This window comes from Dendropsophus ebraccatus, chromosome 8 (assembly GCF_027789765.1).
Source record: "Dendropsophus ebraccatus isolate aDenEbr1 chromosome 8, aDenEbr1.pat, whole genome shotgun sequence".
NCBI lineage: Eukaryota > Metazoa > Chordata > Amphibia > Anura > Hylidae > Dendropsophus > Dendropsophus ebraccatus.
Genome location: NC_091461.1, coordinates 14,813,617 through 14,830,271, shown reverse-complemented (window position 1 = coordinate 14,830,271; position 16,655 = coordinate 14,813,617). Strand labels below are relative to the sequence as shown.

The 16,655-nt window shown below is 44.2% G+C and overlaps 1 protein-coding gene across 1 annotated transcript in view; it reads left to right on the top strand.

Moving 5' to 3' along the window:
- The window catches only part of LOC138799972 (alpha-2-macroglobulin-like protein 1), a 55,339-nt gene that overhangs the window by 29,376 nt on the left and 9,308 nt on the right, over positions 1-16,655 (top strand). Inside the window, exons 13-16 of the mRNA XM_069981778.1 lie at positions 1,268-1,331; positions 9,646-9,791; positions 14,006-14,155; positions 15,287-15,433. Of these exons, the coding sequence (XP_069837879.1) occupies positions 1,268-1,331; positions 9,646-9,791; positions 14,006-14,155; positions 15,287-15,433 (507 nt within the window). The remainder of the gene's footprint in view (positions 1-1,267; positions 1,332-9,645; positions 9,792-14,005; positions 14,156-15,286; positions 15,434-16,655) is intronic.

Below are 16,655 nucleotides of genomic sequence, written 5' to 3'. Positions count from 1 at the left end.
CATGTGTATCAGATACCGGCACGAGCTACATGGGGCAGTATGGCTTGATCAATTCATACACAAAATTCTGATGTGTTTTTTATTTTAGCCTAGCGGCACTAGTATCAGCCATAGGTGTGAGGTGCAGCACTCTGTTTCTTCCCTGAACCGCATTTTGTTTCTCTCTTTTCTCCGTGTTTTGCACTCCTCCTGGTGAGACCCACATGACCGCAATTAGCAGGAGACACCTGAGTGCACATGGTTTTTAACCCTCCTGTTTTTTTTCCCATTCTGTTTGCTGCAGCTATGGTGAGTGTAATTCCTTATCCAGACTTGTGCTGCTTGGGGGCAACCTTCTCCGCCGGCGGTGCTGGCCGGGTTCTGGTGTGGTGTTTGTGGGTCTGGTCCTGTGGCATGGGGGTCGCAGGGCCGTCCCATGGCCCCCGTTCCCTGACTGTGCGTGCCTGCGGGGTTGGTGGCCGCTGACTGGCACGGTGTGGACTTAGTGTAGGGACCCATGTGTATCAGATACCGGCACGAGGTACATGGGGCAGTATGGCTTGATCAATTCATACACAAAATTCTGATGTGTTTTTTATTTTAGCCTAGCGGCACTAGTATCAGCCATAGGTGTGAGGTGCAGCACTCTGTTTCTTCCCTGAACCGCATTATAGTAGTTATATTCTTGTATATAGGAGCAGTATTATAGTAGTTATATTCTTGTATATAAGAGCAGTATTATAGTAGTTATGTGGTTCAGGGAAGAAACAGAGCGCTGCACCTCACACCTATGGCTGATACTAGTGCCCCTAGGCTAAATAAAAAACACATCAGAATTTTGTGTATGAATTGATCTTTTTCTTCCCTGAACCGTATTATAATAGTTATATTCCTGTATATAGGAGCAGTATTATAGTAGTTATATTCTTGTATATAAGGAGCAGTATTATAGTAGTTATATTCTTGTATATAGGAGCACTTTTATAGTAGTTATATTCCTGTATATAGGGAGCAGTATTATAGTAGTTATATTCTTGTACATAGGGAGCAGTATTATAGTAGTTATATTCTTGTATATAGGAGGCGGTATTATAGTAGTTATATTCCTGTATATAGGAGCAGTATTATAGTAGTTATATTCCTGTATATAGGAGCAGTATTATAGTAGTTATATTCTTGTATATAGGAGGTAGTATTATAGTAGTTATTATTAATTAATTATTGTAATCATAAAACTTACCTTTATTGTAGTAGATCTACTCAATCTTATATATGTTTTGTCTTGCAGGTTATTGGTAAAAAAGGGATCATGCTGTATGGACAAAGAATAATTATATTGAACAAGCTGGGCAGTAAGTGCAGACAGCAGATAATGTTGTCAGAAGCTTTTGCTAATCATTCAGTCTTTCCTGGGTATCTGATACTGGCGATGTGTTTAAAAAAAATCTTCCTGCAGCACTTTCCATCAACCACTGTAATATAAAATCTAACCATGGGATCTCAGTGAGGTAGCATAAAGGCCTTGACTGCCTATCGTAGTACGCTACTTCATTGGATAGATTATTTGAACTTGGACACATTCGTAGCACATATTTACTTACACTAATCCACGTATCTGCACCATAACATCTAAGCGCTTTTAGTTTTTGTAGTAATTTTTTATACATTATTATAAGCCAAAGCTTGAAATACAGTGGTCCCTCAACATATGATATTTATTGGTTCCAGGACGACCATTGTATGTTGAAAATATTGTATGTTGAGTCCAAAATTCTATGCAGTACAGGACATGTAGTATCACACTGTACTCTAGAGAATCACTACTAGCCAGCCAACTAGTGCATACATTTCACTAAAGCTAGGTTCACACTGCATTTTCAGCGTCCATTTAACGCATCCGTTTTTTGCAAAAAACGCATGAAAAACGGATTGCAAAAAACGGATTCATTTGTGTGCATATGTTTTTCCATTGACTTCCATTATAAAAAAAACCGTTGCTGACCCTATTTTTCTGGACGTTAAAAAAAAACGGATCCGTTAAACGGATGCTAAAAACACAGTGTGAACCTAGCCTAATACTGGGATTTTATCAGCAAAATGTCCACTTTCATTGGTTGATCATCTAGTTGTTTACATGTGCTGCAGGTCCTGACTGTCTGTAGCATTGTACTGTATGTTAAGTCTGGTCTCAAGTTACGATGGTCCAGAAAGAACCATTCTATGTTGAAAATATTGTATCTTGAGGCCATTGTAAGATCACTGTAATCGAATCAAAATGAATGTGGAATACGAGGGAAGGAGATATATTTTGTCAAAACACTGCTGCGATTGTATTCCAAAAATGCCTCACTATCTACGGGAAGTTTGACTTTCTGTTCATTGCAAAACAACAAATCCTAAGGACTGCCAGGGAATGCTGGGAATTGTAATTTTTCAAATCACACACAAATCTGGGTATCATGGTTTAAGGAATCCATCCATTATAAGGCTGGGTTCACACACAATATATTTCAGTCAGTTATGTGGTCCTCATATTGCAACCAAAACCAGGAGTGGATTGAAAACACAGAAAGGCTATAGGCCTTATTCCACTGAACAATTAAGGTCGATAATCGTCCCGTGGAATAGGAGGCAACGATCAGCCGACATTGTTCATGTCGGCTGATCATTGAAGTCCTTTGTCTTTAAACATGTTGAAGACAAACGGCTTATATGGCAGTGATCTGCTGCCGCCACTCTACGGATTGGAAGCAGCGGCAGGAGACCGCCGCTATATCCTATGATCAGCGATCACCTGGGCAGCCCCCTCGCACCTCCCCGTGCCCCCCGCCGGACTCACCCACTCGCTCCTGCTGCGTGGAAAAGCGCTTGTTTGCTCCTCACTGTCGGCCCGTGTAATAGGGCCTTTTGCTCACACAATGTTGAAATTGAGTGGATGGCCGCCATTTATTGGCAAATATTTGCTGTTATTGTAAAACAACAGCTGTTATATTGAAGTAGTGGCAGTTATTTACTGTTATATGGCGGCCATCCACTCAATTTCACCATTGTGTGAACAGATCCTTTCTGTGTTTTCAATCCACTCCTGGTTGAGGTTGCAAAATGCTGACCAAATACTGACTGGGATACTTTGTTTGCACCCAGCCTAAGGCTATGTGCAGACTATGTAAGAGATCGGCCGCTGGGTTCTGATGCAGGCGCATCCGTGCGCGCCCGCATCAGAACTCTTCACTGCACGCTATGCATGGCTGGAGCCGCTCGCTCCACAGTGTGCACTGACATGGTTTTCTGCAGCTGCTATTTACTGAATAGCGGTTGCAGAAAACTGACATGTCAGTTGTTTGCTGCACCGCTAGGGATCCCGGCCCCAGCGTATACCCTGTGGCCGCGATTTTACGAATATATATACGTTGTCCGAACATAGCCTAATACTGTGTGTAACTACCATAATACTGCCTCCTATATACAAATATATAACTACTATAATACTGCCCTCTGTACAAGAATATAACTACTATAATACGGTTCAGGGAAGAAAAAGAGTGCTGCACCTCACACCTATGGCTGATACTAGTACCTCTCGGCTGCATAAAAAACATCAGAATTCTGTATGTGAATTGATCAAGCCACACTGCCCCATGTACCGCGTGCAGGTATCTGATACACATGGGTCTCTACACTAAGTCCACACTGTGCCAGTCAGCGACCACCACCCCCGCAGGCGTGCACAGCCAGGGAACGGGGGCCATGGGACGGCCCTGCAACCCCTCTGAACAGCTCGCACTCCTTTATAAGACCCACGTGACCAACATTGGCAGGATATGCCTGTGCTCACATGTCTGGACCCTATGTCTTCCCCATTCTGTGAGAGCAGCAATGGTAAGTGTAATACCATATCCATACTTGTGTCGTTTGGGGGCAGCCTTCCCCGCCGGTGGTGCTGGCCGGGTTTTGGTGGGGCTTTTTGGGTCTGGTCCTGTGACATTGGGGTTGCAGGGCCGTTCCATGGCCTCCCTCCCCTGCATGTGCACGCTTTGCGGGGTTGGCGGTCGCTGACCGACACGGTGTGGAGTTAGCGTAGGGACCCGTGTGGACCAGAGGACCTGTGCGGTGGTACACGGGGCAATATGGCTTGATCAATTCATATACAGACACTCTGATTTTTAATATAGGCCAAGCGGCATTAGTATCAGCCATAGATGGGATGTGCAGCCGTTCCATTCTCTCCAGTTCGTGTATAACTACTATAATACTGCTCCTATATACAAGAATATAACTACTATAATCCAAAAAAGGAGATAAAGAAGCTTGCACTCCCCAAAAAACGCTGCGGTATAAGTCCGTTTTATTCCATCTTGATAGACATAGGTGGGGAGGGGAAGTGAAGGCAGGGGCGTCAAGTGGCTACAGACGTTTCACGTGACTAATCACGCATCTTCTGGCCTGGTCCCCAGGCCAGAAGATGCGTGATTAGTCCCCAGGCCAGAAGATGCGTGATTAGTCACGTGAAACGGCTGTAGCCACTTGATGCCCCTGCCTTCACTTCCCCTTCCCACCTATGTCTATCAAGATGGAATAAAACGGACTTATACCGCAGCGTTTTTTGGTGAATGCAAGCTTCTTTATCTCCTTTTTTGGATTATCCTTGTACCTTTTCATAGCTTTTTGCACCCCTATGCTGCATACCGTAGCCTATCTATCCTCACCCTACATATCCTAGCTCGTGGGTATACATTATACGTTACTGGACTTTGGTGCAAACTCAGAACCTTTTCCCCAGCTGTATAACTACTATAATACTGCCTCCTATATACAAGAATATAACTACTATGATACTGCCCCTAAATACCAGAATAAAACTACTATAATACTGCTCCTATATACAGGAATATAACTACTATAATACTGCTCCCTATATACAGGAATATAACTACTATAATACTGCTCCTATATACAAGAATATAACTACTACAATACTGCTCCTATATACAGGAATATAACTACTATAATACTGCTCCTATATACAAGAATATAACTACTATAATACTGCTCCTATATACAAGGATATAACTACTATAATACTGCTCCCTATATACAGGAATATAACTACTATGAGGCTGGGTTCACACGCTGTAACTGTGCGGCTGTATTTTTTATGCGGCTGTAAATGTGCGGATGAAACTCCGGCCGTGGGAAAAAATAGACATGCGGCTCAAAACATACGGTCATTTACTTTGAAATCTGGTTCAACTAAAAATAACAAATAAAATCTTAAGAAAGTGATGCAAACACCTCTGGATGCATCTGGGAAAGCAGGGAAACAGTTTACATGAATCGCTATTACCGGGGTTTGCGATCCTCTGCACTATAGCCGATGTCTCTCATGGTTAATCTATTGAATTAATAAAACACATTTTCTTTGTAATAAAGTCCTTTTTATTGTTCAATAATTAAATGTAAACGAATCCATCATTTTGCAATTAAATATACTGTTAAAATAAATATATATATAAATAAATGTATATTTATATATATATTTATTTTTTGACAGTATATTTAATTGCACAATGATGGATTCGTTAGAAATAAATTATTGACCAACGAAACTGAATTTATTTAAACGAAAATGTGTTTTCTTAATTAAATATTAATTAGTACAGGAAGCTCTATAAGCCGTTAATTCATATGCCGGCAATAGAGCTTTCTGTACTAATCATCACTTTACTTTAATGAAAACATCAAATGTTTCTTCTAATTATGTTGTGACAATAGCATTATTAGAAGAAACATTTAGAATTATATGTGCGCTCAGCTGATTGGCTGATCGGCTCAGCGCACATATAATGAGCCGGTCCGCAGTACAGTCACTTCATTGTGCTGCGGACCAGCGAAGAGGACACATCGGGACATCGGATGGTGAGTATAAAGATCTCCCCACCCCCTCCCCAGCACTGCACCCCTCCCAGCAAGGAAGGGGGGTCACTTAACCCCTTCCTTGCTGGGATGGGTGCAGTCTGACATCAGTCTGGCCCCCAGGGGGTTAAGGGGGATGCAATACATCCTCCCTTAACCCCTTGGGGGTCAGACTGTAAGCAGCGATCTGTAAAGATGCTGCATACTGTAAGGAGCACAACACCGCTCACAATGATGGGTGTTGTGCTCCTGTTTGTGTGTTTTTTGTGTGTTTCTCCCTTTTTGTTTTTCAGATATCGGTATCCTGTGGATTACGTCAGATTCCATGGACTACGTCGATGACCAGCGTTTTTTTTATGTTTTTTTTAATAAAATGGTCAATGAGGGGTGTGGGGGTGTTTTTATTTGAATAAAAAAATTTGTAAACTTGTGTCTTGTCTTTATTTCTTTACTTTATAGACTTAGTAGTGGAAGCCGTCTAATAGACGGAATCCATTACTAAGTTGGGGCCTAGTGTTAGCCGGTATAAAATGGCTAACACTAACCCCCTATTATTACCCCAGTACCCAATGCCACCAGGGGTACTGGGAAGAGCCGGGTGCCAGTGGTCCCGGAGCGTCAAAATTGGCGCTCCTGGACCGGGCGGCAGCAGGCTGGTATGATTTAGGCTGGGGAGGGCCTAAACCAATGGCTCTTCCCACCCTGGTGTTACCAGGCTGCTGTCGTTTGGTTTTTAACCCGGCTGGTTATAAAAATAGGGGGGACCCTATGCGTTTTTTTTAAAATAAATAAATAATTTAAAAAAAACGCATAGGGTCCCCCCTATTTTTATAACCAGCCGGGTTAAAAACCAAACGACAGCAGCCTGGTAACACCAGGGTGGGAAGAGCCATTGGTTTAGGCCCTCCCCAGCCTAAATCATACCAGCCTGCTGCCGCCCGGTCCAGGAGCGCCAATATTGACGCTCCGGGACCACTGGCACCCGGCTCTTCCCAGTACCCCTGGTGGCATTGGGTACTGGGGTAATAATGGGGGGTTAGTGTTAGCCATTTTATACCGGCTAACACTAGGCCCCAACTTAGTAATGGATTCCGTCTATTAGATGGCTTCCACTACTAAGTCTATAAAGTAAAGAAATAAAGACAAGACACAAGTTTACAAATTTTTTTATTCAAATAAAAACACCCCCACACCCCTCATTGACCATTTTATTTAAAAAAACATTAAAAAAACGCTGGTCATCGACGTAGTCCATGGAATCCGACGTAATCCCCAGGATACCGATATCTGAAAAACAAAAAGGGAGAAACACACAAAAAACACACAAACAGGAGCACAACACCCATCATTGTGAGCGGTGTTGTGCTCCTTACAGTATGCAGCATCTTTACAGATCGCTGCTTACAGTCTGACCCCCAAGGGGTTAAGGGAGGATGTATTGCATCCCCCTTAACCCCCTGGGGGCCAGACTGATGTCAGACTGCACCCATCCCAGCAAGGAAGGGGTTAAGTGACCCCCCTTCCTTGCTGGGAGGGGTGCAGTGCTGGGGAGGGATTGGGGAGAGCTGTATACAAACCCCGATGTGTCCTCTTCGCTGGTCCGCAGCACAATGAAGTGACTGTACTGCGGACCGGCTCATTATATGTGCGCTCAGCCGAACAGCCAATCAGCTGAGCGCACATATAATTCTAAATGTTTCTTCTAATAATGCTATTGTCATAACATAATTAGAAGAAACATTTGATGTTTTCATTAAAGTAAAGTGATGATTAGTACAGAAAGCTCTATTGCCGGCATATGAATTAACGGCTTATGGAGCTTCCTGTACTAATTAATATTTAATGAATAAAACACATTTTCGTTGAAATAAATTCAGTTTCGTTGTTCAATAATTTATTTCTAACGAATCCATCATTGTGCAATTCAATATACTGTCAAAAAATAAATATATAGATAAATATACATTTATTTATATATCTATTTTTTTTAACAGTATATTTAATTGCAAAATGATGGATTCGTTAGAAATAAATTATTGATCAACGAAAGTGTCTTGATTACAAAGAAAATGTGTTTGATTAATTTAATATATTAACTATTAGAGGCATCGGCATTCGGCATCATTGCCGGCTATTTTTGAAGTACTCCGTACAGACCGCCTGTCAATCCTCGGCCGCATGTTCAGCCGCAAACAATGGTCTTGTTCATTTTTTACGGGTCCGTTTACGATAGGGCCGTAGATTCAGAGATAGTGTGCACTGTGCAGCCGCATATCCTATACTTCCAAGCATACACACGAACCACCAAAAATACCGCCGCACAATTACAGCCGCAAATACAGCCGCACTCTTACAACGTGTGAATCGAGCCTAATACTGCTCCTATATACAAGAATATAACGACTATAATACTGCTCCGATATACAGGAATATAACTACTATAATACTGCTCCTATATACAGGAATATAACTACTATAATACTGCTCCCTATATACAGGAATATAACTACTATAATACTGCTCCTATATACAAGAATATAACTACTATAATACTGTTCCCTATATACAAGAAAATAACTACCATAATACTGCTTCTATATACAAGAATGTAAATGGTAATATAATAATATATAATGATACTCTTAAGAGAAAAAACACACATGGACGCATCCATATACACACCACTGATCCTTTTCAGCAGTATATACTACTAACATCAGGAGTTAGTTACATTTTGATCAAAGTGCATAAGCCCACACACCACGTCAAGGTTCCTGATACATGTGGGTCTCTAAGTAAAAATCGGTGGGCGCCCAACCCGGTGACCACCATCGCAAAAACATTGAAACCAGAGGGGTAGGAGCGACCCAGTCATCCAACAGAATTCAGCCTAATACAGAGCTTTGTGGACACAGTGCTGACATTTTAACTCTTCTTTTTTTCCCCTTATAAAATCAGCCGATTATCGTTCTGTGTAATAAACACAACGATCAGCTGACGACAACGATCATCGGCTGATCGTTGATATAGGTTTGGACCTCTAATTGTCGGGAGCCGACCGCACATTGCTACATGTAATAGCCGTGCGCGTCCGTTCGTTACCGATGTCCTTGCAGCCCTTGCTTAAACTGTATACATTACCTATCCATGCTGCAGGGCTACTTTTGCAGTCTGCTTCTCCCCGGGTCCCGCACGCTCCAGCTTCAAAGTGGCCTGTCTGAGCTGACAGGCCGCTCAGCCAATCACTGGCCGGCACCGCCGCGGCCAGTGATTGGCTGAGCAGCCTGTCAGCTGAGACAGGCCGCTCTGGAGCTGGAGCACGTGGGACCCGGGGAGAAGCAGACTGCAAAAGTAGCCCTGCAGCATGGATAGGTAATGTATACAGTTTAAGCAAGGGCTGCAAGGACATCGGTAACTATGTCCATGCAGCCCTTGTTAAACAATTATCTGGCCGTGTAATAGACCCAGTACAGTTACAGTTATTATCGGGCCTCCATCGGCCCGTATAATAGAACCCTAAGGGGATGATCTAGCTTATCATTATGTAATAAGCTAAACTCCCTTAGTGCCCGTGGGTGAATCCTGTCTGGGCCAGAAGCTCAGATGCAGCTTACGAGAATATTGGGTGGGAATCTTGATTATTACTGTCCCTCTAAATGATATACAGTGTACCTAGAACACTCAAACAGATTGCTGGTTACATTATTTACAGGCAGGTACGTCAAATCCATTTTTTTTCCACCCTTTTACTAGCGATTCATGGACATTTCAAAATCCCGATCAAATTCACGTCCGACTTTGGACCAGCTCCTAAAATTTTGGGATTTCTATTCCTAAAAAACGGATCTGTGACGGCTGACAGACTGCATTTCAACGTGGAGAAGTGTTTTCCGAATGAGGTGAGACATTGTAAATATAGGAAACCTGTGTTTTCTTTGATATAGAAGGACTTTGTGGGCTGAACCCGGTCCCCAGACGGAGATAACGGCGCCGGAAGTTGAGCGTGCGCTGTAGGCAAATTACCTGAGATGAGTCCGATGCCCATAGAGAATGACTGGAGCCGTTATTCTCTATGGGCGTTGGACTCATTTCTGGAGCGCGCGCACGGCTGCCGACGGCGAGATCTCCGTCCCGGGACTGGGTCCAGTAGCGGAACTTGCAGCAAAGGGTAAGTATCCAGGGCTGCACCGCGGGGTCGAGAGGGCTCAGCGTCAGAATCCCGGGTGACAGGTTTCCTTTAAAGATATAAGTTAGAAATCAAAGTACATAGCAGGGGCTCGGCTCCAGGAAACCTCATCGTTTTTGTTACTATCTATTAAAGGAGAAGTCTGGGCTCAGGCTATTTTTTTCCCAAAGAGCCAGGTTGAACATAACAACATGCACCTACCTCCCCTTGCTCCAGTGCTGGGGTCCACTGTCCTCTGCTTTAGGAACACATACAGATTTTTGTATCTTCAGCAGAAAGCAGCAGTTGAGAATTGGGGGAAGGAAACTGAAGGAGTAAGTAAACACACATACCTTCCTCCTCAGCGTCCCTGGCGCTATAGGGGGCTACCAGTAGGTTAGATTTGTCTAACCTGCTGATATTTACCCTTTAAAGAGGAAGTCCAATGAATGGTAAAAACGGCAGGTAGGCAGGCGAGGGTGGGTGGGTGAGAAAAAAAACAAATAAGTGAACTCACCTGTCTCTGTGCCTCTGTTGCGCTGCCCTGGAGTCCCATTCATCACCGCCAGCTTTCATCTTCTTCAGGAAACAGAACAGCAATGTTATGGCCTGGTTGAGCAATTGCCTGCTCAGCCAGTCAGTGACTGTGGTGGTGTCCCGCCCCAGTCACTGATTGGCTGGGCAGGCAATCGTGATGTTGCAGTTAGTGAAGCTGCAGGATCTTGGCTGATGTAAACAGGATCTGTTAGCGGCGCTACAGAGGCACGGGTATGGGTGAGTTCATTTGTTTGTTATTCTCTTAACCAACCACGCCTGTCCGCGTTTTTAAAGTTTGTGGAACTCCTACTTTAAAGGGGTGTTTTTGCCAAAATAGACCAACGAGCAATCCACAGAATAGCTCACCAGTGACTGATCGGCTGTTGCACTACACAGTGAATGGGAAAGGAAGCAGTCTCGTTGACTGTCTGTCGTTAACCGTGTAGCAGTGTCTACCTGTAACTGCAGCTCAGCTCCTGCTCAATGTGAATGTACCACCTTATTGGCAATAATAAGATTTACATACCACCTTTACGTCAGCTGGTGTGGATATTTTTAGAACTGGTCGGTTAGTTCCTGTTATCTTTCCCAGTACCCTGAAATGCAAATGAGGTCCGTTGTGCATTGGTGGCAAGCTACTCCAAGATATCTCTACCCCCTCAGGTGTGGTGCGCTTCCTTTTTCATTCAGACCCGCCTCTAATTTCTCTCAGTCCCGCCTTCAGTTTCCTGCCCGGCCTGTCATTGCACCCTGGTCTTAAGTGTTGTCATCAGAGCAGGGATACCCACTCTGATGACGGTGCTCGAGGTCAGGACACAATGACAGCGGAAATACCCGCTCTGATGACGGTGCGAGAGATCAGGGCGCAGTGACAGGAAGGGCCTCCAGAGTACAACGGACCTCATTCGCATTTCAGAATATGGCAAAGGTAATGGGAACCAGCTGACCAATTCAGAAAAGGTCCACACTAGCTGATTCACCGCACTAGCTGATTCACCAAATCTTATTATTGCCCTTAAGGTGGTACAATGGCTTTAAGTAAACAATATTTTAAGACTTCTTTGTGTAGATAGTCCGACGAAGCGCCTCTATAGGCGTGAAACATTTTGTTGCTCCTGCTGAACACACCTGCTTCACCATCTCCCCTCTCCCCGCCTAGCCTACTCTGATGTATCGGAAATAAACCACTTGCATCTTCAGTCCGGTGAGTGCGAGACTCTGTTTCTTGATCCTTGTTCATTTATCCTGCCTTTTTTGTCTCTGCACCGCCGCTCCACGGTTTGGATACAGTCTGTGTGCTATATACTCCAGTCCCGGGTTTCCCACATTGGGTGTACCTTGTAGTTAGTGCCGGCCGGAACTCTCACCATACGTCTTCACAAAAATGATGCAGTAACACAAGTATATTATGCTAAATGGAAGAGAGGACCAGAGCCGGCACTGCCAATCCCACCTGGAGAAAAAAACAAGGCATAAACAGTATATCCCATGTAACATAATATCGGATAAAGTCCTTATTGTGGGGCTCAACTTTAAAGATAAAAGATGCTTGATCATAGTATGTATGTGGAAATGAAAGAAAAAAAAAATTTAAAAGTTTTTTTTACTTTATTCCAATATCAGCATTACAGGTGGAGAATACAATGTGCTGTGTGGTGTTACAGGTAAAGAATACAGTGCTGTATGGTGTTACAGGTGGAGAATACAGTGTGCTGTGTGGTGTTACAGGTGGAGAATGCAGTGTGCTGTGTGGTGTTACAGGTAGAGAATACAGTATGCTGTGTGGTGTTACAGGCAGAGAATACAGCGTGCTGTATGGTGTTACAGGTACAGAATACAGCGTGCTGTGTGGTGTTACAGGTAGAGAATACAATGTGCTGTGTGGTGTTACAGGTAGAGAATACAGTGTGCTGTGTGGTGTTACAGGTAGAGAATACAGTGCTGTGTGGTGTTACAGATAGAGAATACAGCGCTGTGTCGTGTTACAGGTAGAGAATACAGCGTGCTGTGTGGTGTTACAGGTAGAGAATACAGTGTGCTGTGTGGTGTTACAGGTAGAGAATACAGTGTGCTGTGTGGTGTTACAGGTAGAGAATACAGTGTGCTGTGTGGTGTTACAGGTAGAGATTACAGCGCTGTGTGGTGTTACAGGTAGAGAATACAGCATGCTGTGTAGTGTTACAGGTAGAGAATACAGCATGCTGTGTGGTGTTACAGGCAGAGAATACAGTGTGCTGTGTGGTGTTACAGGTAGAGAATACAGCATGCTGTGTAGTGTTACAGGTAGAGAATACAGCGTGCTGTGTGGTGTTACAGGCAGAGAATACAGTGTGCTGTGTGGTGTTACAGGTAGAGAATACAGCGTGCTGTGTGGTGTTACAGGCAGAGAATACAGTGTGCTGTGTGATGTTACAGGTAGAGAATACAGCATGCTGTGTAGTGTTACAGGTAGAGAATACAGCATGCTGTGTGGTGTTACAGGCAGAGAATACAGCGTGCTGTGTGGTGTTACAGGTAGAGAATACAGCGTGCTGTGTGGTGTTACAGGTAGAGAATACAGTGTGCTGTGTGGTGTTACAGGTAGAGAATACAGAGTGCTGTGTGGTGTTACAGGTAGAGAATACAGCGTGCTGTGTGGTGTTACAGGTAGAGAATACAGCGTGCTGTGTGGTGTTACAGGTAGAGAATACAGTGTGCTGTGTGGGTGGGACAACAATTAAATGATAAAGTACTGCAAATAATTCAGTAACACAATGAAACTGCAATGTGTGAACACGGCCTAGATGTTCTGCAACAGATTTAGGCGGGGAATGAGCAGGATGAAGGACTGTGATGAACAGCTGAGGGAAAGCATTGCATTCTGGAACCAATATTTTTCTGGGAACTGCTCAACCATGAAGTACAGAAACACAGTACAGAACAACCCCCCCCCCCCCCCCACACACACACACACACAGCATCCTCTCCAGCAGCCACAGCCCGCACAGCTCTGGGAGTCTGGTCGTGACATCACCATGTTATCCAGGAAGTGACATCACCATGTCATCCAGGAAGTGACATCACCATGTTATCCAGGAAGTGACATCACCATGTTATCCAGGAAGTGACATCACCATGATATCCAGGAAGTGAAGCCTTGATGCAGTAGTAAGTTCAGGGAAAAGAGCACTTTATAGACATTTCCCATAATAATAAGTGTATATTGGTGATTTGTATAAGTTTTGGGGGGCAATACAATACTTTAATAAAACATTTTGCCAGACTTCTTTAATTTTATGATTTTTAAAAAATTTCAAGAGAAAATTTGGTACTCCTTGAAGGGAGCCTGTCATCATTTTTATGCTGCTTGAGAGATTTTGCAGTGTTCTTTTCTTTCTCACCCCCTCGTGCCTATTGTCTTTTCTCTTGCAGGCCTCGTTGAGGTTTTCACGGACAATAACCAGCCCGAAATCTGAGTTGAGGCTTCATATTAAATCCTCAGCCGGATCTTTGTGTGCAATCCGAGCAGTGGATAAAAGTCTTCAGATCAACAATGAAGACAAGGAGTTGACGACCGAAAAAGTAAGAGGAAAATGTGAGATAAAAACAGTAGAAAGGAAATATAATTTGTATTGTAAAGCATATGCTAATTAGGTGTTCAGTGCCAATATTTGATGGGCAGGGGTCTGACGCCAATCAGTGCCGTATGTTTCCGAGCATTGCCATGTAAGACACAGTTCACACGTATATATCAGCAAGTACTTACCATTAGTCGTCATTAAGTAAACACGGTGCGATTCCGCGGCGGATTTTTACTGCCTGACACTTATTTTCTCGGAGGGATTAGGAGTCTCCAGAGTTGTCTGGCTTTGGCTCACCCCTCCACTGTAGAGGAAACGTGATCGTTCAGCTGAGGGGATATTCGTGTACATGGGGGGGGGAGTCTGGAGAGATAGCTGTCGGCAGGGGCGGATTAACTTTACCATAGGCCCCGGGCTGTTCACCAAGCCTGGGCCCCCCCACCCCACTGTAAATATGGCAGCACTAGCCTGGCGTTCATAGTAAAGGATAGATAATGTCATGATGTCCTGATTTGTGCAAAATTTCCATAAAAAAACAGTGATTTTTTGCAAATCATGACCGAAGTGTAGCCAGGAGACAGTACACCACTGAAAGTATAAGTTTTTTTGGGTGTCATGGGCCCCCCACGAGCTCAGGGCCCCGGGCTGCCGCCCGAAACGTCCCTATTATAATCCGCTACTGGCTGTTGGCTGATCAAACGTTCGGTTGACATTAGAGGTGAGCGCAACTCGAGCAAGAAGTTGGGTGCAGCCTTAGTGAGTCCTGGAAACATGGATACAGCCTGTATCCATGTTTCCCAGGATGCCTTAGGGCTGCATTCAGTTTCTTCATGTGCTGTTAATCAAATGCTGCACCCTCGGGTTCGGGTGGGCCCAAGCATACTCAAGTTCTGCTTATCTCTAACTGACAGTCATTAAAAGTGTACGGCCACCTTTACATTGGCCGTACTATTAGTAGCGGTGGGGAAGGGTACTGCAGCATAGTCCCATTCTAGTTACAGTATAGATTACATTAGATCTCTAGGAATGCCAAGCAACAACCTGGATAGTTGATAGAATTGGGGCCATTTTATGGGGTATGCTACTTGTTGTCATAAAAGAAAACAAGGCTTCTTTCATGTCATCCTTCTAGGTATTTGATATGGTTAAAAGCTCAATAAAAGGTGGATATTCGGACGTCATACAGGAGGGATCCGACCAACGCTGTGGGTGGTCTTTATATTTGCGAGAGTTCCAAGCAGTGGCTGGTAGTTTTGTGGACGCGTTCATGTTATTTCAAGTATGTTCTTCATACGGTCTACAGTCTTTTTACTCCTCTCTCCTCTGCAGCATCATCTTCCCTGTCCCCTCCCATGATTTTTTCCACTCATTGATCTCCCATCTAGTTGAAATTTGTTTTGTAAATGGAGACTGATTACAAAAGTGTCGCCTTATATTACAAGGAGACGGGTTTCTCTGTAAATAAGACAGGGACTGTTTTTTCTCTGAAGAGAGGCTAGGGCATATTTTTGGGGTAGGTCTTATTTTCACACTGTATACCCCTCCTCTATAGCCCCACGCTATATGGTAGTTAGCTGCATACAGTATGTCCCACTGTTGTTAGGCTCATACACTGTAAGCTCCCCCTCTATAGTTAGTCCCCATACTGTATACATCCCCCTTTGCAGGTAGTCCCCATACTGTATATATCCCCCTTTGCAGGTAGTCCCCATACTGTATACATCCCCCTTTGCAGGTAGTCCCCATACTGTATACATCCCCCTGTGCAGGTAGTCCCCATACTGTATACATCCCCCTTTGCAGGTAGTCCCCATACTATATACATCCCCCTTTGCAGGTAGTCCCCATACTGTATACATCCCCCTTTGCAGGTAGTCCCCATACTATATACATCCCCCTTTGCAGGTAGTCCCCATACTGTATACATCCCCCTTTGCAGGTAGTCCCCATACTGTATACATCCCCCTTTGCAGGTAGTCCCCATACTGTATACATCCCCCTTTGCAGGTAGTCCCCATACTATATACATCCCCCTTTGCAGGTAGTCCCCATACTGTATATATCCCCCTTTGCAGGTAGTCCCCATACTGTATATATCCCCCTTTGCAGGTAGTCCCCATACTGTATACATCCCCCTTTGCAGGTAGTCCCCATACTGTATACATCCCCCTTTGCAGGTAGTCCCCATACTGTATACATCCCCCATTGCAGGTAGTCCCCATACTGTATACATCCCCCATTGCAGGTAGTCCCCATACTGTATACATCCCCCTTTGCAGGTAGTCCCCATAATGTATACATCCCCCTGTGCAGGTAGTCCCCATACTGTATACATCCCCCTTTGCAGGTAGTCCCTTTACTGTATACACCCCCCTTTACAGGTAGTCCCCATACTGTATACACCCCCTTTGCAGGTAGTCCCCATACTGTATACACCCCCCTTTGCAGGTAGTCCCCATAGTTTATACCCTCCCCCCTCTGTAATTGGCCTATGTACCCTC